Below are 26,240 nucleotides of genomic sequence, written 5' to 3'. Positions count from 1 at the left end.
TGATCTACTAAACTTTTTCTGTGGGTCATTTTACATATGCAAATATTTTGCATCTACCATTAATGATTATGTTGGATAGTTTTTATTTTGTTAACTATTACAATTGCAGTATTTTCCGAACTCGAATATGGGTCATAATAGTATCAAATCTAAAAAGATGCTTTATATTCATAGCTTTCATAGATATTGTTTTTAAATGGCAATGTATTTCAATTCATAATGGTGGGTAATATGCTTGTTTCCCCTTTATCATCTGGATAATGATTAGTTCTTATCACTATATCATCAAGATAAAAGCAATATTATCTCAAATCATCATACTCCATTTGATAGAATTTCTACTGATATTCTTATGAATACTTTTGTATAACTGAAAAGCTTTTTTTGATTACCGGTATCCTTGTTATCCAGGATGAGATCTCTGTGGTATATTGTGTACGAGTTTTGTACAGAAGTTGCAGTGTCACATTTTGAACCGACTTATATTTGTCCCAATAATTAGCAGCCCTAGTCCTTACCCAACGCTTTTCTCCTCTTACTTTTTTCTATCCTCACACCGTTAGTATACCACGGGACTTGAGGGCGTACAGCTACCTGTTTTGTAACAACAGGAGCATGTTTCTCTAAAATATTACTAAGTGTGACATCATATAACGATACTTATTCAGTTAGATCACCAGGTGTGTGCTTACAAAGCTCATTATTAGCTGTCTGCCTTGTTACAAATTAGGAAAAACAAAATTGGTGGTGGACTAGCATTATACAATGCTTCCCACAAAAAGACAAAACCAAGATTTGTTGATGATTTATCATAACTAAATCACAAATACAATAGACAAGTGACCTACCATTGTAAAGCTTAGAATCTCATCTTTCATCTGAAATTACTTAAATTATTTCTCATTCACGCATGAGTGAGCAAAAACAATTTGAAGAAAGGATACAAAAAACTCATTTGGCGGGGGGTATCTGAATTTCAAAAAGAAAATCACATGCCTAAAAATGTCAATATCTGCTCTTTTATTTGATACCTTAATCATAGAAAATGGTCAAGACGTAAAAAAGTTCTGTCCCCCTCGAAACAATGCTTGTATTTCCATAATTTCATTAAATATATGTGTTTTCGGTGTTTTCAACGGTTTCCTATCGTACGGTTAACAAGACTTAATGCATGGCTAATCGTCAACAAAATGGAATGTCGAGTGACTCGGAACGCTAGCCTGTAAAACCTCATCATTTTATGAAATTATTGAAATTCAAGCTTTATTTTAAATGACCAGAACTTTATCATTTCTTGACCACTTTCTGTAATTGAGGTATCAAATTAAAGAGCAGATATTGAACTTTCTAAAAACGTATTCTTTTTGAAACCCAGATACGGCCCGCCAAATGACTTTTTGGTATCCCCCTTTTAAATTGTTTTTGCTCACTCATGCGTGAATGAGAAATAATCTAAGTAATTTCAGATGAAAGAGGAGATTCTAAGCTTTACAATGGTAGGTCACTTGTCTATTGTATTTGTGATTAAGTCATCTGGGACGCACTGTATATTCCGTCTTCAATCGATTATGCAATTAGAAATGAATTTGAAAATATAAATGATATCATTGAATCCATGTTTGTAGAAGTAAATATGTAAAAAGATGAGAAATTTCTAATAGGTGTCATCTACAGACATCGGCAAACTTCTTGTATAGAGAAGTTTTTACTTGCTACAAATGAACTTTTGCAAAACGGTGAATTGACAAATTGTATCATCACTGGTGATTTCAACATTTATCTTTTGACTAGTAATCACCCTTTAACAAATGACTTCCTTGAATTAATGTTATCCTCTACTTTTTGCCTGTTATTTCAAGACCAACTCGTATTACTGATCATTCTGCTACGCTTATAGATTACATATTCTGTAAATCTCAGCCTCTTCCGAAAGCTGGTATTGTTACGACAGACGTATCTGATCATTTTCTTATTTTTACCCACATCCAAACAATGCAGTCACACATAAAAATGGAAAAGAAATGTAGAATCTGTCGGAACTTTAGTAATGAAAATATTGAACGCCTCCAAGGAAGTTTAAGCTCTACTGATTGGTCTGATGCTTATAACTCAAAAGAAAATGTCAATGACTCATTTGAAACATTTTTGAATTCCATCAATGACTGCTTAGATTCCTGTGTTCCTTTTAGAAATATCAAAATTACGACTATAAAAGTGTTCCAAAACATGGGTTTCAAAATTGATATCAAGGTCTGTCAATCAGAAAAATAATCTGTATGGTTCTTATATATTAAATCCAAATACATGGAAAACTATAAATAGGGCTCTAAACAAAATTAGCATAACTAGTGCTGTTAATAAACTATGTGTAGATGGAACTATGGTTGAAGATACTCATACTACATCCAGTGAATTTAATTCATATTTCTCTCATATTGGCTGGAAATATTATGAAATTTTTAAAGGACTTTTTGGATGAACAAAATGAGAATTTAATATTTCTTACTCCAGTTCATAGACAAGAATAACTTGAAATTGTATCTAATTTGAAGGCAGACAAAAATACTGGTTATGATGGCATTACAAATAGAGTTGTGAAAAAGTTTGTACTTTCTCTTGCTGTTCCTCTGCTTCGTATATCTAATATGTTGTTGCAGCTTAGCCAGGTCCCAAAGAAAATGAAAATAGCTAAAATTATACCCATTTAAAACAAGGCATAAGCGATTTTGTGTCTCGCCCACTTATGAAAATAACCAGAAATATTGTGATTTGCGAGGGCACGCAACTTCATTGTATTGAAACATTATTGTGAAATGACTGGGATGGAATAACGCTTGTCATAAACTTTAATGTTGACAAAATGAACTTTGACCATACCATGTGACCTCTGAACACAATAACATGTAGGTCTCCTAAGTACACCTACAACCAAAGTTTGGTATAAGCTGTCCCGCTACATGAGTAGTATTAAATACAGCATGAATTAAATGTTTTCTTCTTTAAAATAATAACTTTGTAATGTTAACCAATGCCTATAAATGCAGCTTAGCCGATGAAAGAAATTAGCCAATGGAAAGTGACAAATACAAGAAATTGCTCATTGACAAGTCATTCATCTATAGTATTAATGATTTTAATCATGATAAAAGGAGACAAACAAGAAGTACAACAGCATTCAATTTACATGACTGATGTTTTTCTGGAGGGTGATATCATTATATCCCAATAACCATTAAATCCAAATAATCCTCACAGATCACATAGAATCAGGTTCAATGCTGGTTCTGAACTTCCAAAGAAAAGAAATATAATAAAAACCAATTATGCCATTACCATAGTAATGTAGTTTCCAACACATTTAGAAAATGAAATTTGCCTGTCTTTACCACCAGATTAATATTTGTTCCAAATTTCATGAGCACTGGCTAAAAACTGGGGAAGTAGTTTGGTCCATAATGATTCTCCCTGGATTTTTTTGCCATGAATTGCTATCATGGCAACACTTAATCCAACACACGGAAAAAAATGTCTGGCATATCTTTACTTACAATACCAATGTGTGTGCCAAATTTCATGAGAACTGGCTAAGAACTAAGTTCGAACCAGAGATTTTTACCTCCTTTTTGTCATACCATTACCATGATAACACAATTGCAGACACGTGCGAAAAATGGACCTTGCACATCTGAAATTTGGAACATATATTTGTTTCAGTGTAAACCAGAACTGGTTAGAGAAATAGAGGAAGTAGTTTTGCAACGGACCGACAAATCGCCCGATCACCCAACCTATCATTTGCCGATTCCTACATTCCCCCTTCAAAATTGTTTGGCAGAAGTATAGAAAACAAAACAAACGAAAAACCCAAAATATAGACAAATTGTACAGCTATGGAATGATGCCCAAGGGGCCATTTCATAAAGCTGTTCGTAAGTTAAGAGCGACTTTAAGAACGACTGATGATCCTTTCTTACGCACTAAACCATTGCCAATGAACATTTTGCATGTTCTGGAGTGTATCATTTACCACAAGGATCACCAGTCGTTCTTAAAGTTGCTCTAAACTTACGAACAGCTTTATGAAACACCCACCAGGACTGTTTTTGATGACCTCTATTTTATAATGCTCCTATTTCTACTATATTTTTCAGACTTCGGATGTATCATCCTCAACAAATTTCTGCACCCTTTTTTCCATCTTTGAACTGATATAACAGTGACTATTATGTTCCCAAAATATGATTTCTACATGATACATGTCCAAATGAGGAATTGAAAAAAAATTAGTATTACGGAAGTGGTAACTATGATGTACTATACTATTTGACCTATACCAAACTATAAACCCCTATTCTCTAAATCTTTTACTTTGTAGATTCTGACAAGCCAGTGCTCAGTGGTATATGCTTCCTCCAGTACATCCAGCTCAAAATCTTTGTTTCCAATCTCTGTGTTGCGCACCCTGTCGTATCCGGTGGGCTTGCCTTGATGGTGGAAGAAAAGAAAGCATCATCATATTGTGGGGTTTTCAATTTGTATTTATTGGCTCCTTGGGCCCGTTTCACAAAGGATTTGCAACTGTTGTAACTTTGCCATAATGGCAATCACCATGGTAACAGGGCTCAACAGAATCAAGGTTTCCATGGTAGTTGCCACAATGGCAAAGTTACAACAGTTGCAAGTCCTTCAGATAGCATGGGAGTGGTTTAGAGTTTACCATATTGTTAGTCATGAAAGGGACTGTTGGTTGAAAAAAAAAGAAAGATGAATGTGAGAAGTACTTTTTGTGGTGTGTTTCACAAAAAGTTAAGTAAGACTTAAGTCATGCTTTAATGCCAACACATAAAGTGAAGACTACAAACCAGGTGTGTGTTTCACAAATAGTTAAGTGTGACTTAAGTCATGCTTAAACACCAACACATAAAGTACAGGGATGTATCCCAATTATTGTAGTAAATCACATTTTTATTTTATATCATTCACACATACATTTTGGGGGCACTAGCATAATACCATTTAGTAAAGATTTTGAATTTTTGTTGATTTACCAAGCTAGTAAGGCTTGAAATGAACTATTAAATACTAGGATAACTTTCCTGATACTAAGAAACACTACTTAAAATGGCCATTTTCTTTTCCCCAAAGTAGGAATGTTGGAATTAAATGTGAAGACTTGGCAGATGTGAATTCATGGGTTATCAGATCCTACCTGCTTCCGTGTAGACTCTACCAAAGCGATAGTAACACATCTTATACATGAGACAGTTGAGCAGAGTTGGTGAACCATCTCTATCAATACGGAACTCTCCATGAGGTGTATAATAGTCAGATTCTAGTGCATAAAAACAAAGATAAAAGAGTAATAGTGTGCCATTATGACATTCTTCATTATGGAAATATCAACTAGAAATAGATCCACCAGCCTATGAAGAACATACATCCGGATGCCAGTGGCAAATGGCTCCAAGGCTTGAATTTCTGTTTGAAAGTAAATCACTAACAAAAGAACAAAGTTTGTTTGTTTTTATTTCCATATGTAACAAAATATATACATGATCAAATTAAATAAGAAAAATCGTCAAATAAGATATGGAGGATTGCCCATTTCAGCGGTATTAACATAATACCACTGTTCTTTGACAGGATCCTGGAAGCTCTTGGGTTCTAAATTCTCTCTGATGCAATCTTAGAATATCTGTGGAATGAGGGGTCTTATTTCATATATTTAACAAATTTTATAATAAACAAGTGGAATGCCTCTAGCAATCTCACCTGCATTACATTATTCAATATAGCAGCAGTGCTGACCTTGAAAAAAAAATACTGAATTAATTCACAAAAACACCACTCATATCATAAGGTTTAAAAATTACAAGTTTAGTTCAGGGGTAGAAATAATAAAGTTCTAATTTGTAGCTAAAACCAATCAATCTTCAAACCAAAGGGAAAATAAGTGAAACTAGGAGAAGACGCATATAAACTGAAGTTATGTGAATTTTTGAAAATAATCATGAATTAGCATGAAACATTTTCAAATTGAAATTTCAAAATTCTGTGTAGAAGTAAGGCGGACCTCATGAGTCAAAATTCAAAATCAGTAAAAAATAGTGAACATGAACACTTTTCTAAGACCAATATGTAAGTGACAAATCTCATATTCACCAAAAAGTGAGTATACTCATGTAGTACGATCAGCGGTCCAGTTTAACTTAGACCAAAATCTATATCCATGATCAAATCATGAGAAGTAAAAATCTGTCAATAATTTGTTTACATTATACGCATAATAATTAGATGTAGGTTTTCTGATTCACAACAAAGTGCACAGTATATCAAGCACATTATCCACTAGAGCCAGAAATACCTTTTATTTAGCGAGATGAAAAAAGGCCTGACCTACTAACACTAGGTTGGCCAGAGTGTTACTCGCATGAAAAAAAAACTACATTGGAAAAATCATAAACACATAATGCTTCATCTAAAAGAGAAATCATGTGATTTTTGGCAAGAAGGCGTCGGAATCGGGCGGACACGATGCCTATTTTATCTGATATTTCCAGGCGTAATGCAAAAACCATATAGCAAGCTTTGCCTCTGGCCAGAAGCAATCGCAATCAAGAAGACCGTCTTGAAAGGAAGAATTATGAAGGAACATGCTTGACATAGGCTTAATTGTAGAGGTAACCAAGGCATCAAATATATATGGGGATCTATTATCTCGATTTCACAAAAAAAAAAGAGATCGTTAATTCAAGAATGTGGCCTACAAAGCATTTAAACGGTGAATATCAAACTTATTCTTAAAATGGCTATCTGGAAAACACTACATTTTCTCACCTTTTATATGCTTGCCTTCTTCTGTACTGCCACCAATTCGGACCATCCACAAAAATTTGTTGATATCTGAAAATGGAAAGAAGTTGATTACAAAAGAAGGAAAGAATAGAAATTTGCCTTTTATTTTACATAGCATAGGCTGATTTATGAAGTCACAAATCCAAAAATTTAAAATTGTAATAACTTTCTTAATCTTTGAGTGCAGATTTTCCTCAAACCTTTGAACACTAATATTTTCTATTGTTTTTTCTTCTATTTTTACAACGAACCTTTCTTCAGGGTGAACTTCCCTTTTAAGATTTCAATGTTGACAATTAATGCTGCTGCCATCCAAAAGTGGCGCCTATAATCTGGCTATGTATGTATTCAAATCTTACCATCTGAAGAGTATCCAATAAGTCCACCGAAAATCACAAGAACATAGTCTACATCCAGCTCTCTCATAATGCCATAAGCGTGGTCTTCAGGTGATGCCATGGCCTGCAGATGGAATAAAGCAAAAACATATTGACACATGATGAAATAAACATACCATAACAAAATTGTTTAGTGGACTGATTGTTAGAGACAGGCACATTTATAAAGAACATCACAACTTCCAGGCAATTCTGTAACGTATGCTGGATACTATGGCTATATGTAATTTTTTGAAGCATTTGCCAGGTCAGGCAAGTGAATTTCTGAATAGTTGCCGCAAAATATATTTCACTTGCTCAAAAAAATCCTTCAAGGCAACAAAGAATGAAGGAGAGAGCTAAAAAATGGAATGAAAGTAAAAAATGAAGGAAAGAAAAGGGTTTCTTTATTTCTTTGAAAGAAAGAAGAAAAATATGAAGGAAGGAAATGGCAACAAATGAAAAGAAAAAATAAAGGGAAAGAAAGAAGAAAATAGAGAAGGAAAGAAGGGAAGGGAGACTGGAAGAAAGAAAACAGTGGAAGAAGGAAAGAATAAAAAGAGAGAGGCAGAAAAAAAGAATACTAGGAAATCAAAGGAAAGGGAGGAGATAGTACATCGAAGCAGAGAGAGGGGTTATAGAAAGAAGAAAATATAACAGAAAGAGAAAGAGGGAGACAGCAAGTGCTATTTATCGCTCTTACAAATGATATTTCAGAGCAATTTTTAATTTAACATGTACTTGTGGTCTAAAAAAAAATGCTTGAGACTTGAAAATTAAAAGTCAGTTAGCGGGGCAGCAGAAAAATTTGTGTGATAGAACGGTCACACAAATTTTTCTGCTGCCCCGCTAACTGACTTTTAATTTTCAAGTCTCAAGCATTTTTTTTTAGACCACAAGTACATGTTAAATTAAAAATTGCTCTGAAATATCATTTGTAAGAGCGATAAATAGCACTTGCTGTCTCCCTCTTTCTCTTTCTGTTATATTTTCTTCTTTCTATAACCCCTCTCTAAGGGGGGGGGGACAATTCAACCCTTCCCCCCGTCCATTACAGAGTTTAACTTGAGTGGAGGCATTTTGTATGCAAAATATTCTCCACTGCGAAAATGTCAACACACTCACCTGGCCCACACGTGATATGTGAGTATTATTCCACGTATTATTGTCCACTAATATTGTCCGATTCGCCATCGCTGTTATCTGATACCCATAATCCCACCATGACATTACCTTGGAATTCTAGAAATGATATAAAACAAAAGAAATTAGCGCATTACAATATGATTACAAGGCTGCTTAATCTTTCAGCCACATAACAATTGTCCTGATTTTCTTCCTACTTTTCCCTACTCATTCTTCTAAAATCAATACTTTTCTACTTGTATGAAGCAATTTTAAAGTGATAACAGGTCACTTTCAACACATATGGGTCAATCCATGTCAAATCAACCTATGGTTATCACCTGACCCCCTCCGATTTACTTTAAACTCACACCAAATGTGCCCCAAAATGTCTGACTAAGAATTCTGAAATATTTTGCCCCAATGTCCAAATTTTGAATAAAATAATCTATTCTTAATTAACTGCTGTAGCCATTTTTGATGAAGTATTGTACTCATTTTATGTAAATTGGAAGAACCTTATAGTCTTAACATGGGTAGTATATTTTGGTGAGTGGATTGACCCATATTCATCTTGTATTCAACTTGCTTCAAATATACCTTTTCAACCTAAATTCCAATAAATATTTAACCTGCGGGCAATTCCATGAAATATGCACGTCCAACCCCGTGTATGTAGCACCTTGAAGGAATTTTCTGTGTCTGATTTCAGGGTCCTTATGACAGTCAGTGATGCTCCCAAATGACCATTACTTGGTCAGTTTATGAAGTAAAGTAAGAATTGAAATAAAAAATGGGATTTGGACACAAAAAGGTTGATTTTTTTTATAAACAGAATCGTCCACATAGTTCCCTGTATTCAACATACCGTTAATTCAATTTCAAACAACCTATTTCTCCCATTTTATCAAACCTATAATTCAACATCATCATTATATAACATGTTATAAATCATATTGTTGTAGGGGGCGAATGACGTCCAAAGGAGAAATCACTTTGACACTAAGCTCGTGATGGTAAATACATGTAGGTCGCATATCTAGAGCTGCCAACTTGAACAAGAGCATTTCAGTACTTTAAAAGTAGAAAATCAGTGTTTTGGCGAGGAAATCAGTATTTCCAAAGAAATACCATAGAACACATAAAACTGAAACTAAGAAATCAGTATTTTGCTTGAAACCATCAGTATTCTTTTCATTTTTCAGTACTACATACTGAAAATCAGTACTAGTTGGCATCTTTGCATATCCCATACCAATATGACGCATATCTTTACCTCATGCGTGTTTTGTCTTAGCCAATAGTAAGCTTCACGGAAGTCGTCAAAGATGATCCTACCACCGTCTCCGGCCCTTGCCGACAAGACAATGGAAGGAGAAGAATAGGCCTCAGACGTGACCCAGGTGCAGTGGAAGGTGTATGTGATGAGGAAGAAAGTCATTAGGAGAATGACTGCTGTTGCAACCTGTCAACATGAAATAACATAACAGTAAAATTCTACTATCTAAGTGCTTACTCTGTATTTTATAAAGGAGATATTACTGAGGAGGGAAAATAGGTTTTTTAAACAGCTTGTTTTTTAATACTGAGGAACGAACATGAACAGATGATGGTAGGGAAACTATTCCAGATATTTCTGGGAACCAGTGAAACTTATACATTGCTGACCTTCCTTGAAGTTCATTTTAGGAATTTGTAAATGAAAAGGATCTGATCTAGAATATAATGAATAGTGATATTGATTGTGGTGTCAGGTTGTTCAAGTACATGTACACAGACAAAGCAAGTTTATATGTTTATATTAGCAATACTTCTTTGGACCAATAACCAGTGAACGATGAAGGTCTACACATACTATTATTTTCTGGCCATTGAAATGCTGTATAATTCTGAACATGTCTGCTTCTTTCCAATTTTTTTTTTAATATTAGACAAATGAGAATTAAAGTTGTCTAGACGACTTGACACCAGTGAACAAATAGCATGTATGAAATAATATAATTTGAAGTAAAACTCTTGAAAAAATTTATTTTAGCCATTTCATTGGATTAAATGGAAGAGAAGTCCTTTGCCTTACATTAGCATGACATCATCAATGCGACCAATTTGAAGTTTCCATGAGCGTAGCGATTACCAGTTTCTATAACTTATAAAAATTCATTGCTTTCTTGTTGTTTGTCTGATATTGTTCCAAAATTGCCTAGCTGCTTATCTGAATTTTCTTTTCAATCTTAAAACAAAATTTTATATGGGTTGGATTATCTTTTAACAGCTTAACATGGTAATGTCCACTAACCTCATTCTTAATTGGGTAGGTATTGTCACTGTACTCTTTCTTTGAAGATTTCTTCTCCTGTTTGGTGATGTCAAGGTTTTTCATGTAGGTGGTGAGGACAGATGAGATACCGATTCCAGACAGGATGCACATGACAGGTGCAAGAACCAACATGAGACGTACCATCACACCCTGTAACAACATGAAAGGAGAATCTCACTGATTATTGCCTGAATGATCACCTTAGAGAACCAATATTCAAACATATTGTCTGTCTAACTGATTACCTCAAGTCCTCAGCACAAAATACATCGCAATGACCTAGCAAGGCTTCAGGTGTCTGACTAGGTCCATCATGAAAGTTCCATCGTAAGTAATTGCAGGAGTTTCAAAATTTGCTTAAAAGATAGTATAGGAGAAAGCGGAAGGGAAGGATTTGTGATGTAAATGACATAAGAAAGTTACGTCAATTGAAAACTTAATCTTCGGTTAAGATTTGATGTTTATGCTATCAGAAAAGCGGTGCATATATAGTCTCGCTCTACTTTGCAGGTGAGACAAAAACACATACTTGGGGGATATTTTTTGGAATGGTAGATTACGCAAGTACATTTTTTTTGCCTATTGGGATAGTTGTCCTTGGTGAACATTAGCCAGATATATGTAATTCTTTAATTTTGAAATGCAATGGTTAAAGCAGCTTACAATAAGAATAGTTTTCTTTTCTATATTGCTATATCTGTGATAACTCATACTCACCGAGAAATAGAGACTAGTGATACCATAGAGGATAACAAAGATGTTAGCATCGGTGAGCTTCATGAAGCAGTAATACATGCCAACTGTGTAAAAAGATAAGCATATTTTGATCAATGCAACATAAAGGTACTGGTAACAAAACTTGAACAGGAGATTTATCAACAACCTTCCTAAGACTGTTAGGTTGAATAGTGCATTATTTGCGAATGTCCCATTTATCTCTTGTCCGATCTATGGCCCTGCAGATCAAGAGATTCTGCAAGATGACGTCAATGTCCTATGTCCTATATGAGCCTAGGTTAAGTCAAACTGAAGTTATCGCGTTTACAAGGTAAAGTTAACGGACAGACGGACGGACACCAAGCGTGATACCATAATTCGACCCGTCTAGGACGGGCTTACAATCATGATCACCCTCATCATCCATCAAAATAATCTTCATAACCACCATCATCATCATCATTACCTGGGAACATGAATACATGCATCTGCAAGTCAAAGTAGAAAGAGCTCCATGTGGTAGGCTGATGTTCAGAGACGGAGGCAATGATGGGGATGTTATTCTTAGCGTAAGATGGATCCAGGAGGGAGTAGAAACGTCCAGTCCAGGGAGAGATCTCTATATTCATCAGGCTCAGGAAACATACTCAATTCTTATTTGGTAGGCAGTGAACCTGTGTAGTATCTACGGATAGTTCACACAAGTATAGAGTACCCCAAGTTTTATTTTAGTTTTCAGAACTATTTATAAAAATTAGGAAATGTTAGTCGACCAGCCAAAACAATTTTTAATACTTTGGACAGAAAAATTTGTTAAGGTCAAGTCCACCTCAGAAAAATGTTGATTTGAATCAATAGAGAAAAATCAGACAAGCACAATGCTGAAAATTTCATCAAAATCGGATGTAAAATAAGAAAGTTATGACATTTCAAAGTTTCGCTTATTTTTAACAAAATAGTTATATGAACGAGCCAGTTACATCCAAATGAGAGAGTTGATGATGTCACTCACTCACTATTTCTTTTGTCTTTTATTGTTTGAATTATACAATATTTCAATTTTTACGAATTTGACGATTAGGACCTCCTTGCCTGAAGCACAAAATGTTAAAATAATGGAATTCCATGTGTTCAGGGAGAAATGAAACTTCATTTCCCATGACAATGATGAGAAAATAAAAATATTTCATATTTCATATAATAAAATGCAAAAGAAATAGTGAGTGAGTGATGTCATCAACTCTCTCATTTGGACGTAACTGGCTCGTTCATATAACTATTTTGTTGAAAATAAGCGAAACTTAAAAATGCCATAACTTTCTTATTTTACATCTGATTTTGATGAAATTTTCAGTGTTATGCTTGTTGAATTCTTTTTATTCAAATCAAGTTTTTGTTGGGGTGGACTTGTCCTTTCATGCTTGCTAATACTTGGCATCTAAGCCAAAATACTGATGAAGAACGTATGGCTGGATGCCAAGTGCACTTTTGCATGAGAGTGTCATTTTTAGCATAAAATCTGAAAGAATATAAAAAATCATGCATTTTTATATTTTGACGGAATATGTAGAAGTTCTTGATTACCTTTGATATGTGATCATTTTTATTTTGAGTTTCAAGTTATAATTCTAATAGATATACCATTCAAATTTGAATATTGCACACACACACACACACACATATATATATATATATATATATATACATATATGGCTATATGGCACGATGAAACGTAAACCGTGATTTACTCAAAATAAAAGTTAATTTCGGAACCGCATACCCGGGGGTCACAATTTTGGGGTAAAAAAATGTTATGCTAGACTTGAAAGTAAAAAGTCAGCGAGTGATGCAATCAAAAATTTTCGAGCGGCGGATTTATCGCAAAAAATGTTGAGGGGGGGGGGCTGCATCAGCCGCCCCCCCCCCCTGTCTTCTTAGGGTTAAGTCACTTGAATTTTGTCTAGAAACACATTCCATTAATGAATGTCCCAGTAGACTTGATTTGGAAAAACTCAGAAACTTAGAATTAGCTTTGTAGCCAAAATAAAAGGATACTGCCTGTTGCTGAGAGATAAGCTGTTACGGCTGCTAGGGCGGCACCGAATACTAGCACAGCACTTCGGATGAGAACGTTGAAGTACTGTGTGCTCAGACGTGACCTTACATACTCCACAAAGCAGTAGATCTGACACAGTCCAAACACACCCAGAGCCTGTAAAAATCAAAGGCAGTTGGATGATTAATCTGTGGTCACAAGTTTTAAAAAGTATTGAAATCACACTTCCCACTACAATTTTCATTAGATTACATTCAGTTATGCCTTGTGGCATAACATTGTTCACTGACTTGTTTCATTCGCAGATGGGAACACCCCTCAAGCTTACCAAACCTGAAACCGCTACAGATTTATAAAGTTCCTCTTCTATCCAGATACTGTAAGAATCGATACATGTACTGTAAGAATACATAGTAATAATTTGAACAGGCAATGGTCTAGACACCATCACATGACCAAATTGAGAAAAATGCCATGAATCCCGACATCTGATGTCACAAGAAGGGAATAATACCCTGAGCTGTAAATAGTTTTTTAAACTATTTATGGCTTAAATTATGACACAGATAGATTTCCAGAGTTACGATTGATCGGATCGATCGTAACTCTTTGTAAGACGGGCCCTTGGACTACTGACTAACTAGCATTCATACTCACAGCCATGTGTTCGGAGGACTGGACTGGTTGGAATCCAACGAAGGGGATCTGCATGGAGAGGATGGTACCAAGACAGTAGACCGTGCAGTACACCACATAGATCCTGTGGGTGAAGCGTCCAGTGGCCATCAGGGCTAGGGTGTGCATTGGGATCAGGTTGATGAGGAAAACGTAACCTCCCCAAGAGGAAACCTAGCAAATAATAATAATGTATAGCGTATATCACATTATGAATAATGTCTCCATGCGCTTCCAAAGGACTTGGATATTATTACCCCAGCTGTAGCTTGACAGCCGTAATTACTCAGATTACAGCGCACACGCATTTCAGGAACAAATTCCTGCCAGGTACCCATTCACCTCACCTTAAAGAATCTTGATATCAGATTGGTCAAAAGTCGGTCAAGAGATGAAGCTTGGTTTCGCCATCAACCACCACTCGTGGTGAAACTTTCGTGTTTTGCTGATCACTTCAGGCCACAGGGTCATGGCTAATTATTTTGGGTATGTGAGAAATAGTAGGTCAATACCACTCAATGTTTTTTGTTCCATCTTTCTCCATCACATGCAGCAACTATCTTACATGGTGTAGATATGTGCACAATGATACCCACTATCAAGTGCACTCCCCTCAGTTGTTTCAATGCGAGCGTAAAATTCCTTTGTGAGCTCACAATCATCTTGCTTGAGCAGATCTAAAAGCTTGCACACAGTTCACATACATTGAAACAAGCATCGACTCAAGATTTTTTTTTTCATGGAAACCTCAATTTTCTTAAAGATCAAGATTCCTTCTGGTAGAGAAATATGTATATTGCTCACTCCTTTTAATGGTGGTTTGAGATGTGAAAGATAAAAGCAGATAATTACCTCTTGATTTCAGGAGACTGGGCAAACTATCATTTACTCAGCAAGCTAGATGTATTAGCAATCTCTTCTCAGCTTCACTTTGGAAAGATAGCTACATCCAGTTTACCTAAGAAGTGATAATTGCCCATCACCTTCTCCGAAAGTGATTATTTGCTTACCAGATGAAAGGTTCATTCTTTAATCCCGAGGGATCAACCTGAAAACAATGGCATCATGCCCCCCCCCAAAAAAAAAAAGAGGAAAAATCAACAGAAATAATCAGGAAATATTACCATATAAAAGTAGGCCAGTGAGCAAAGAGCAGCCCAAAAGACAGATCCGGTTTTCACAGACTTGATCCAGAGTGCATACGTGAGCAGCATACAGAAGATTGCAATGCCCTCGTTATCGTAGGATCCAGCCACAGAACGGGATATGTAACCAGGAACAATGGAGATCATGGCTGCTGCTACTAGACCAGCACCGGTATCCTAGAATAAACATACCAAAATTGAAAAAAAAAAATACATATATATATATATATAAATACAGCTTGGTATCAAAAAGGGCCTAGATGTTTATTTCAAGACATGTTAGGGTAACATCACAATAAAGAAATCATTTTTTAAATGGGGAGCATACTGACCAACATTAATACCTGGGTCACATTTGCTCTACGGTAGCCTTACAGTGAGTCGAAACAGCCGTTTTATTGCTCTTTTTTCAAACCACCTATCTGTAGCTGGTACAAAAAATGTTAATATGGCTGTTTTCGACTTGCCGTACGGCCGCCGTAAAGCAATTGTGACTGAGGTATTAGTGTGGACTCTTATTAACTGTGTGCTATAAATAACTAGTGAAAAAAAAATATGGTGCTTTTCATGCTGCTATTTCATTGCTGCTTTGAAGTAAATGGCGCTCCTAAATTAGAATTTAATGGAGATGTAAATAAATTCATCAAATTTATTTCAAGGAGTGCCTCGCCATGTAACATAAAACTCAGCGATTGATTGTGGGGCTAATTTCCATTTTGATTGCATAGATTATTATGTATCACTATCATAAAAATAAGCCTTATGACCAAAGACCACGCTTTAATATGTTCACAGCCTTGGTGAGTATTTCATCAACATTTTCGTCCAACAAATTGCCAGGTCAGACAACTTCCCTTGAATTTGATTGGCCGAGAAGCACTGTAACTGTCAGATAAAACGGGACTTGTCAGATAGAAGTTCAAACATTTCCTCTGATAAAGCAATGTTTGATATGATTCTTACCTTGAGCTCTTTGGTGAGGTGGTAGGTGGCCAGAGTGGTGAGGGAGGAGAAGAGGGGAGCTAGGAATACACACACATTCCTCACATCAATACTGATGTGCAAGAAGTTGAGTACATGGTAGATGATAGCAGAGGTCAACATCAAACCTGCATCAAAGACACAGAAAAATCTCCTAAGTTCAGGTTGTACAGTATGACAATAATACTAAATATGTGATATACGCCTCTTTCGGTCACGCATGCATGAAGCAATTCAATGTCGCAACAGTGCTGACTTTGAAGAAAACAACCAAGGTGAAGAACTATTCACAGAAAACATAATTTTTACGAAAATAAAATACTACCTTCATTGACCCTTAATGACCATTAACTTTAATAATGTGATCTGAAATTCATGAAGGATGATCAATGATACTTCAGTTACCCTAATGTCAAAGTTTCATGGACAAGATACATTTAGCCTGCACTCTACTTTCAAAATCATAAACAAGTGGAGCGCCTCTGGCAGTCTCACCTGCATCACGCGATTCAATATAGCAGCAGTGCTGACTTTGAAAAACAACCTTTGAATAATTATTCACAATAAACACCATTCATATAATGATACAATACTACATTCATTGACCCTAATCTACAACTGACCATGACCATGTGACCTACATGTAAGACTTGTAAAATTCTCTTAGCATTGTATAGAAAGAGAATTGATATCTCATTTGAGGGGGAATATTGTGATTACGCAACATGCTATTGTTGCTATGTTAGGTGGAAGGGAGATTTCGGGTTAGCTTTCATTCGCGGTCATCACACCATACAGGGCAGTAGCATATTTTCTGCTCTGAACTACATAATGGATACAAATGCGTAACCCGAGTGCAGTAACTCCAAATGAATCGTCGGTGAATCTGGACTTTGTTGCTACAGTCCTAGATTCTAAATTGGAAAAGCTGAAAAGCGAATTATCTGAAGAATCCAGCATGCAGCTCGACGCTGCAGTGAAGGGTGCTAAGACAACCTCTAAAACATTTAAGAAAATGGGCTGCCAGCGCCAATACGATCATAACGAAGACGGGTGTGGAAAAATCAAAGAAGTCACCAAATTTATCGATAACGGAAAGTTCCAGTATTCTCAGAGAAGCGGACAAAAAAACAAACTTTGAAATGATTTGATGTTGACACCGAAGCCGTCGTAAAAGCGAAGCCTATAGTCTCACTCTGCAATGCAGGTGAGACAAAAACTCAATCTTAGATTCGATGTTGATTTCCCTTTCATGGTCGTAGTTCATCAAAATATATTTTGTCTGTTACAAAGGCAATATGATTCCTGACACACACAAAAAAGGGGTCATGGGCATCTATATTTTAAGACCAATATGTGCCAAATTTCAGGATTGGTTAAAAACTTAGGAAGTAGTTCTAACCACATAAGACAAAAACTCTCTTACAGTCCGAGACAAATCTTGTTTTTCAAAGTGTTCTAATTGTAACAATTTAAATCTAAACTGAAACAATTTCAACTAACCTGGGTATATGGTTCCCCCAATGATACGACCAAGAGGATACCAGGCACGATCATCAAACCAATTGTGGAACCGGTAGAAGCCCTCCTCAGCCAAAAATCGGGTGGTACGGTAGTTGAAGTAAGGATCGAACTCGTGAATAACGCTCTCAAACCGCAAAACAGAGAACAGTCGTGTAGAGAAGGCTGAAAAGAATTACATATAATACACATCATTTTTCTGAAAATTTCTATTTCCCTACTTATCCTAGTTCATAAATTCAATCAAACATTTTGTACTAACTACTAAATCATCAAGTAAAATCCCAAACTGCCAGTTTCAGTTCTGAATACACACTGCCCTACAATTCTTACTGAAAATGCATTGGGTGAAAATAAAATACTATGAAGTTTGTTGGGTCTTGAACATTTATTTCACTTCAGGCTGAAATTTCTGAGCTGTAATATTTATTTCAGTTTGCTTCTTTCTTTTACTAAGTCAAACTGTAGCACTTCTCAGAAGTGCTCTGCAATCGCAACAGCAACAAAAATAAAGATTTCTATGAGCTAAAATTTAAATTTAAAGCCTCAGAGTGGGTACTTTCACAATGCCGTCAAAATTTGGTCATGCCCAGAGCAATTGGTCGCTTTAAGTTTGTGCGCATCATGATAAGCACATATTTTACGCAATGCAAATGAACGTCACAAAGGATGAATGGGACATTTTGATAGGTCACTGAGTACGTTGTGCTTTCACATCAAGCTCGCATCGGTCGCTGAAGTACCTCTGCCATCGTACTCAGCGACCAGTACATTCCATAATATTTGAACTTACAGAGGATCATACAGAAGACGAGGATAGATAGCTTTAAAAGAATCTCCTTCTTCTCATATGACATTCTTCCCAGAAACTGGGGCACGTAAGATGACCCAGTCTTCATGATGACCAGGGTGTGGTGTGTAGACAGGATGACCTAAAAAAGAAAAGAAAAGAGAAAAAATAGATATGTACAATAACAGGTCAAACAAGTGGAACACCTCTAGCAGTCTCGCCTGCATCACGCCATTATCTTTATGATGCATATCCATGTACATTTACCTAAGCTGAGCCACACCCGGACAAGTCGCTTCATCTGAGCAAAGACAAGTCTTTGCCTAAAACAAGACTCCTAGCATTCAAATCATTGAGGTGAGGTGTTGATCGGCAGTGGAATGACATCATCATCTTGTTATTTAGCCATCATCATAACATGAGCAAGTATTGTCTGTCAGGTCTGTTAGAGTCCAGCTCATGATTGGTACACTGTAGTTTAGTTAAGCAGCTTTTTGAAAACTTAACTACCAAAGGAACACCGAACTAAAATTTTGAAATCACCTGTTGAGATTAAAGGTGCCGGTCTGAAAAAGTAGAAAGCTACGTCTTACGTCTACCAGTATGTCTCTATTTTTATCATCTACACATTCAACATGATGCGCTGCACCACACGTTTTGTGAAGGGAGATATTTATCTGGGGTTGTTTCACCAGCATTTTGGTCCGACAAATGTCAGCGCTGACTATTTAGTCAGTACCGACTAAAATTCCATTTCATGAAGCCCTCCGACAAGCTCTAACAACTGTTAGGAAGGCTTTCATTTTTTTTAAATCGTGTTGAACGAGGTTCTCTGACTAATTAGGCCATGTCCACTCCCAAAGTTCAGGTTTTCACTGTTATTCGAAATGAAAAGAAGAAATGAGTGAAAGTGGAAGTCCCAGGAGAAATGAAGGAGGTTGTCACAGAAAGTGAAACCCTTAAAGGACAAGTCCACCCCAACAAAAACTTGATTTGAATAAAATGATAAAAAATCAACAAGCATAACACTGAAAATTTCATCAGAATCGGATGTAAAATAAGAAAGTTGTGATATTTTAAAGTTTCGCTTCATTTCACAAAACAGTTATATGCACATCTCGGTCGGTATGCAAATGAGGGAACTGATGACATCACTCACTCACTATTTCTTTTGAATTTTATTGTATGAAATATTTTTATTTTCTCGTCATTGTCATGTGAAATGAAGTTTCATCCCACCCTGAGCATGTGGAATTCCATTATTCTAACATTTTGTGCTTTAGACAAGGAGGTCCTAATCGTCAAATTCGTAAAAATTGAAATATTGTATAATTCAAATAATAAAAAACAAAAGAAATAGTGAGTGACATCATCGACTCTCTCATTTGGATGTAACTGGCTCGTTCATATAACTAGTTTGTTAAAAATAAGCGAAACTTTGAAATGTCATAACTTTTTTATTTTACATCCCATTTTGATGAAATTTTCAGCATTGTGCTCAGCTGATTTTCTCTACTGATTCAAATAACATTTTTCTCAGGTGGACTTGACCTTTAAAAATTGTAGGTAAGGTGTTTTAATTATATTTGGCACGTAATGGAAATAGAGGATGTGGGAGTTGTGAAGGGATTTGCGAAACAAGGAGCTTGACTGATATATCACATGATGTACCGTAGTACGATATGATCGATAAACTTGAGGATAACTCAGTCTAGTCCCATACCCGTGTTTCTGTGTCTGTAGCCCTATCTCAGCTGCTCTAGACTAGTCTGTCCGAATGCCATGTTTTACGATCCGCACAGACAGCAACTTAATAAATTTTGCAAAAAAAAATCCTAAAAGTGCTGTATTCATTCTCTTACTTTCCTCCTTTTTTAAATTTCCTTTTTCATTATCTTCATTCTTTCTTTCCTTAAATTTTTCTTTGCTTCTTTCTCCCTTCCTCTGCTTTTTCTTTTTGTTCTTTCTCTCCTTTTTCTCTCTCCATTCTTTCATCCTTTTTAAAATTTTTCCTTCTAATTATTTTTCATTATTCTATCTTTCCCTTCTTTCCCACCTTCCTTTCTTTAAAAAATGAAGTAAACATATCCATTTCCTTCATTCTTTCTTTCCTCTTTTTTTCTTACTTTCTTTTTACCTTTCTCTCCTCTATTTTTCTTTCACACATTTATTCATCTTCTCTTCCTTTCTTTCTATTCATTTCAAAGAATGACAGAGGCCTTTTTTCTCATTTTTTCTTTCTTTTTTATCCTTCTTTTAGTTTTATTCTGAATTTCTTTTATTTTTTCCTCTTTCCCATTTAGGTTTTTTTTATTTTTTTTTCTTTTCTTTCTCTCCTTCACTCTTTTGTTCACCCTTCCTTTTGGGCTCAAAACCTAGTAAAGAAAAAAAGAGTATTTTGAAGCAACATTATTGTTATTTGTTGCCAAAATACCCATGTAGAGCAATGTCTGGCATCCCATCCCTTCCCCGCGCATCCCTCCCATATCCATCGCCAACCCATCCCTTCGCATAGGCCTAACGAGTAACGTTGGGTGAAGGTAGGTCCAAGACCAAGTGCGAGAAAACGGGCTCAGCTTAGGCTGTCGGCTTGCCTACGTGGCGGAAAACGGGTAGAAATGTTATGAACTTCTGCCTTCTTAGCAACATACAAAGGGAGATATACACCTCAAACTCACACACTCGTTTATATCAACAAAGTCTCAATATATACTTTCGAAAGTGAATGGAAAAAGTGCGGTACCAGATAAGAAAGTAGAATTTTAATAGTAAAGTGACTCCACGTACCAAAATTTACAGACAAGCTCTAGCTATCTACGGATGGGAAAAGGCAGTTTACAACAACGAACGTAGAGGGCAGCAACATACGATTGACGATTTGCCTTGGCCGAGTCAGTGGTCTAAGCATGGCATGGCTATACATGGAAGTCCGGGGTTCGATCCCCGGCCGCGGCACCTATGCCCATGAGCAGAGCATTTAATCTACAAAGCTCTTTTATCTTGCTTTCAAATAAATGGAAATGCTATATGCATTATTGGTAACTAGGTGTGCACTTGTTTGTTTGTTTTTTAAAGACGACTTGCCAGTTCATTTTTTTAAACAAGTGCACACTTAGTAACATCTAAGCTTCGAATCAGTTCAAATCATAATCAGTCATTCCTCAGACATGCCACTTCATAGTTTTCACTCAACTGAATTACTCAGTTCTAGACTTGAAATATAAGTTTCATAACTTTACTAGTGTGTTTGCAAGTACTACGTCACTGTTACACAATCGTGGCTATTATTATGCAGTTCTTTGTGTAGTCTTTGCATTCAGAATTTTCATTACTTTCTAGTCAGGGATATCACACACACCAGACTAGTTACCAGTAATAAATCATTTACATTTTTTTTTGAAAGCAGGATAATAGAGCATTGCAGATTAAATGCCTTGCTCATAGGTGTTGCGGCCGAAGGTCGAACCCCGGACTTTCCATATATAGCCAGTCGCCCGTTAGACCACTCGGCCACGGCACCTCCAGTTAATGCCTTGACGATATTGCAACGTGTTCTGGGCAAGCCCCGTCCACAGATATCTCCCATAGAGATATCATCTATATGGCTATATATGGAAAGTCCGGGGTTCGATCTACGGGGGCCATAGACTCTAGACTGTAGAATGTTGACATTGTGTATTAGTTGCTGTTTTTTAAAAAACAGTTCAGGATTCATGAAAAAAATACTCTGTTTTAAATTATAATTTGCATAATTTATGTAAATTAGGTAATAATAAACAAGGATACCCAATTATTATATGTCAATTTTCTTCCCTGTCTTACCCTCAGTCTTTATTTCCAATTTTAGGGCAGTTCTGGTAAAATATATATTCTGAAATACTTTTTTACTATATCGACCTAATATGCAAATTTATGCAAATTACTTGCTTATTTGCATAGAGACAGCGTGTCTCTTTGGATGAATCTTTTTCTTTTGACTCAAGGAACATTTGTGCCAAGTGGGACATTTGTACTCAAAAATGCAGCGTTCAACCTCTTAACAAGTCTACTACTAATGAGATCGCGAAATATGTGAATGGACATTTAAAGCACTTTGGAATTTTGAATGAGATGCATGAATTAAAGGTCAAGTCCACCTCAGAAAAATGTTGATTTGAATCAATAGAGAAAAATCAGACAAGCACAATGATGAAAATTTCATCAAAATCGGTTAGAAATAAGAAAGTTATGACATTTCAAAGTTTCGCTTATTTTCAACAAAATAGTTATATGAACGAGCCAGTTACATCCAATTGAGAGAGTCGATGATGTCATTCACTCACTATTTCTTTTGTTTTTAATGGTTTTAATTATACAATATTTCAATTTTTACGAATTTGACGATTGAAACCTCCTTGCCTGAAGCACAAAATGATAAGATAATGGAATTCCATGTGTTCGGGGAGATATTAAACTTCATTTCACATGACAATGACGAGAAAATAAAAATATTTCATATAATAAAATACAAAAGAAATAGTGATTGAATGATGTCATCAGTTCCTCATTTGCATACCGACTGAGATATGCATATAACTGTTTTGTGAAATGAAGCGAAACTTTAAAATGCCATATAACTTTTTTTATTTTACATCCGATTTTGATGAAATTTTCAGTGTTATGCTTGTTAAATTTTTCTCTTTTTATTCAATTCAAGTTTTTATTGGGGTGGACTTGTCCTTTAATATATTTTCAACAATCAATGCGAGCGCAAATAACGAGCCAAAATTCTTTATAGATTGTTATGAAATGGTGATTTTAATTTTGAGTTTGTTATTAATATTGAGATGAGATATATTCATAACTCACCAATCAAAATGCAAGCGTGCGGCGCTCGCTGATACGTTTTGACAATCTGACATCGATAACGACATTTGAGAATTTTAAGGAATACAAAAAAATGATAGGTACCTAACAAATCAAATTTTGCGAGCCCGCAGCGCGAGCAGAAAATGTTAATATTCAGACCACCATTTTCTACAGACCACTTTTTAAAAACCAATTTGTAATATAATGAAGGTTCGATTTCCGAGTTGAATTGACTTCAATATATTGAGCAAGATGTATAAATCACCCAAAAGGCAATGCGAGAGAAAATTTTAGTCACAAATATTTTTTCATTATTTTCCAAGTCTTCAACCCTCACCTCATTTCATTCACTCGTCTTCCTTATCTTATGCCACTCAAATAAAAATTTGAACACTTATAATATAAGCACAACCTTTACCCTTTTTGTGTTAGCCTGGATCTGAGGACATAACTGAATCTGAAACAAAAGCTTATATATCAGACATCTCTCCAACATCTTTTTAACTAAGTTTTCATCATTTAAAGTGGGTTTAAATTTCATTTTTCATTTAATACTTGTTGCTCCATCGGGTCCTCCACACTTTTCCCAAGCTTGACAATGATTAACAAAATGAAAATCAAGCCTATAAAGGCCTGGAGCGGTCGTGGAGCGGAGAGAAAAAAAAATCATCACTCGCTACCGTTCTCCATTTTCGATTTCGATTGTTTTGGGGTTTTTTTTGTTTTTTTCCCCAATTTTGTGTGCGAAATTCGACACTCTCTCCCTACCGTTCCACGACCGCTCCACTAAACGCTCGGGCGTGTGACCAGGCCTTTTAACGACGATGATTTTTTTTTCTCCGCTCCATGACCGCTCCAACAACGCTCGGGCGGTGTATGGACCCGTAGGTCCATGGGCGGTGTGACCAGGGGAGCGTTTCATCAACATTTTTGTCCGACAAGTTGTCAGACCTGACAACTTTCCCTGATTCTGATTGGCTGAGAGGCACTGTTACTATGGTAGCTGTCGGATAAAATCCTTTCATGATACGCTCCCCAGGCCTTAAGCCATTTCATGTAAATCACAGTTCATGCAGTGTAATGCAAATATTGTCACGATGGCCTGTGTGGGGGAGCCTGGGGAGCATAATGGCCCTCTTCGAAGTAGGGGGTGGGGGCAGTCAAAAAGTAATGCTGTATACACATGCGTGACCAAATTATTTCCAACTGAAACACCCCCTAAAAGAAATTTTCTTTGCGTGCAACCCCCCCCCCCCTAAACAATTTTTTGTGGGCTTTATTTACAAATTTTGGCCCCCGTCCTATAAACAAGTTGTCGCCAGAATATGACAAGTTTTGTCTACCTGCCAACAATTTAGCTTAAAGGACAAGTCAATTAACCCCGGCAAAAACTTGATTTTAATAAAAAGAGAAAAATTCAACAAGCATAATACTAAAAATTTCATCAAAATCGAATGGAAAATAAGAAGGTTATGAAAATTTTAAGTTTTGCTTAATTTCACAAAACAGTTGTATGAACATCCCCGTCAGTATGCAAATGAGGAAACTGATGACACTTTTGTATTTTATTATATGAAATATTTCATTTTTCTCTTCATTGTCCTGTGAGTCAAAGATTTATTTCTCAATGAACATGTGGAATTACTATAACCATAACATTATTTTTATGGTTCATTTTAGTTGGACCTTGCTGTCAAATCTGTAAAAATTGAAATAAATTTCAAACAATAAAAAAAATTAGGGAGTGAGGGACATCATCGATTTTCTCATTTGCAAGTGACTAAATTGCGCATGCATGTAATGTGAAAAATAAGCGGAACTTTAAATGTCATAACTTTCTTATTCTACATCCGATTTGATGAAATTTTTAGCATTATGCTTGCCTGATTTTTCTCTATATTGATTCAAATTAACGTTTTCCTGAGGTGTCTTGATCTTTAATAAAGTATGCAAAACATTAGTAAACCTGTTGATCGCATTCAGGGGAGCATTCCATGAAAGGAACTGTCAAATGTTTATATCTGATTTCGACTGATTTATCCCTGTAGAATTATTACAAATTTCAGATCTAATTGCCTTCTCCTGGCATAATTACATACGCATACAGGGGCGGATCCAGCCTTCACTAATATGGGGGCCCGGATTTTTTTTAGCCATTTTTTCCTGATCGGCCGCTCGAAGCTGATTTTTTTTGTTTATTTTGAAGGTGTAGTCACTTCTTAGCGTTATTTTTATGAATATGCATGGATATATATCATATTCCTTATTCCTTATATATAATCTTTTGAAATCTAATGTTCTTTCTTCAAAAAATTTTGAACATTCTGGGCAATTTTTGTTAGCCTGAAAAAGATCTGTATGCAAATGAATAATTACTATGAACGCAAAGCGCGATCAGAAATGAGCTGATGAAAAAGGTGCTTGCAATTAGCCATGAAGACGTTACAAGTTTTAAAAATCAAATAATGCGAGCGCGAAGCGCGAGCTGAAAATTTTTGACATTTCTACATAAAGAATCGTGTAAAATGCTAGTCAACTTTTGTAATCGTGAACAGGATAGCTATTTAACTATACAATTGATGCGAGATTTAGACCTAAAAACGGGACACTCTATTCATGTTTTGTAAATAGCATGAAAAGAATCAGTAATAGAGAATCTTCCTACATTAAAAATGCGATCAGAAAATTTTTTATATTGCGATACAAAAATGGATAATAATTTAAATAAAGAACAAGTTGAGTATCTGAATAAACATGCGCGTGTGTTTCATATTAAGACATAGAATCTACATAAGCATTCTAAATACATCTTTTGTCATGAAAATCTACGCGA

The 26,240-nt window shown here is 35.8% G+C and overlaps 1 protein-coding gene across 1 annotated transcript; it reads right to left on the bottom strand.

Moving 5' to 3' along the window:
- Positions 1 to 4,205: 4,205 nt before the first annotated feature.
- On the bottom strand, positions 4,206 to 21,430 carry LOC121418152 (dolichyl-diphosphooligosaccharide--protein glycosyltransferase subunit STT3A-like). The gene is made up of 16 exons (XM_041611874.1): positions 21,347 to 21,430; positions 18,563 to 18,701; positions 17,752 to 17,934; positions 16,231 to 16,376; positions 15,247 to 15,444; positions 14,105 to 14,296; positions 13,447 to 13,603; positions 11,858 to 12,010; positions 11,392 to 11,474; positions 10,654 to 10,824; positions 9,634 to 9,822; positions 8,358 to 8,474; positions 7,215 to 7,317; positions 6,838 to 6,903; positions 5,210 to 5,332; positions 4,206 to 4,484 (listed from the first exon to the last, which is right to left on the bottom strand). Exons 2-16 carry the CDS (start codon positions 18,666 to 18,668, stop codon positions 4,339 to 4,341), a joined length of 2,133 nt encoding a protein of 710 aa, XP_041467808.1. The 5' UTR covers positions 18,669 to 18,701; positions 21,347 to 21,430; the 3' UTR covers positions 4,206 to 4,338.
- Positions 21,431 to 26,240: the final 4,810 nt, after the last annotated feature.

This window comes from Lytechinus variegatus, chromosome 1 (genome assembly GCF_018143015.1).
Source record: "Lytechinus variegatus isolate NC3 chromosome 1, Lvar_3.0, whole genome shotgun sequence".
Taxonomy (NCBI): Eukaryota; Metazoa; Echinodermata; class Echinoidea; order Temnopleuroida; family Toxopneustidae; genus Lytechinus; species Lytechinus variegatus.
Note: the sequence above shows the minus strand (reverse complement) of the source record. Positions and strands in the feature narration are given on the sequence as shown.